Source organism: Branchiostoma belcheri, unplaced genomic scaffold, assembly GCF_001625305.1.
Source record: "Branchiostoma belcheri isolate BF01 breed outbred unplaced genomic scaffold, Haploidv18h27 scaffold27, whole genome shotgun sequence".
NCBI lineage: Eukaryota > Metazoa > Chordata > Leptocardii > Amphioxiformes > Branchiostomatidae > Branchiostoma > Branchiostoma belcheri.
This window is the reverse complement of record NW_017803876.1, coordinates 2,191,279-2,191,736: the sequence shown is the minus strand read 5'-3', so window position 1 is coordinate 2,191,736 and position 458 is coordinate 2,191,279. Positions and strand designations below refer to the sequence as shown.

The 458-nt window shown below is 42.4% G+C and overlaps 1 protein-coding gene across 1 annotated transcript in view; it reads left to right on the top strand.

Moving 5' to 3' along the window:
• Positions 1-458, top strand: part of LOC109472182 (NADH-ubiquinone oxidoreductase 49 kDa subunit-like) — an 11,652-nt gene that overhangs the window by 7,947 nt on the left and 3,247 nt on the right. The window contains 1 exon segment of the mRNA XM_019771775.1: positions 296-458. This exon segment is cut by the window's right edge and continues 151 nt beyond it. Within this exon segment, the coding sequence (XP_019627334.1) occupies positions 296-458 (163 nt within the window).

Genomic DNA, 458 nt, shown 5'->3' with positions numbered 1-458 from the left:
TGGGAGCCATGACGCCCTTCTTCTGGATGTCGAGGAGAGAGAGAAGGTCAGCAGTTTCATCTGGAATAAGACCGGATTTGTGGATGTGTCAATGTTTATTGGACAAGCTACTGTTAACTTCTCTATTCAAGACAAGTTGCATGTTTTTGCTGCATGTCATTATTTTGCTGAGCATCATTATTTGTAGGATTCTGTACAGGCAACGTTGGCACTTCATTACCATTCCTGTGAATTGTGTATTTTTGATACTATAATATCCTGACATTTTCATTATTCCTTACTCCTATCTCCACAGATGATGGAGTTCTATGAGCGAGTGTCGGGAGCCCGAATGCATGCTGCTTACGTCCGGCCTGGAGGGGTGCAACAGGTCAGTCAGTTCTAGCAATGCATTTAGCTTGTTCTACGATTTGTAATAAGATTCAACGTATACCAGGTATATACCGGTACTTGATGGT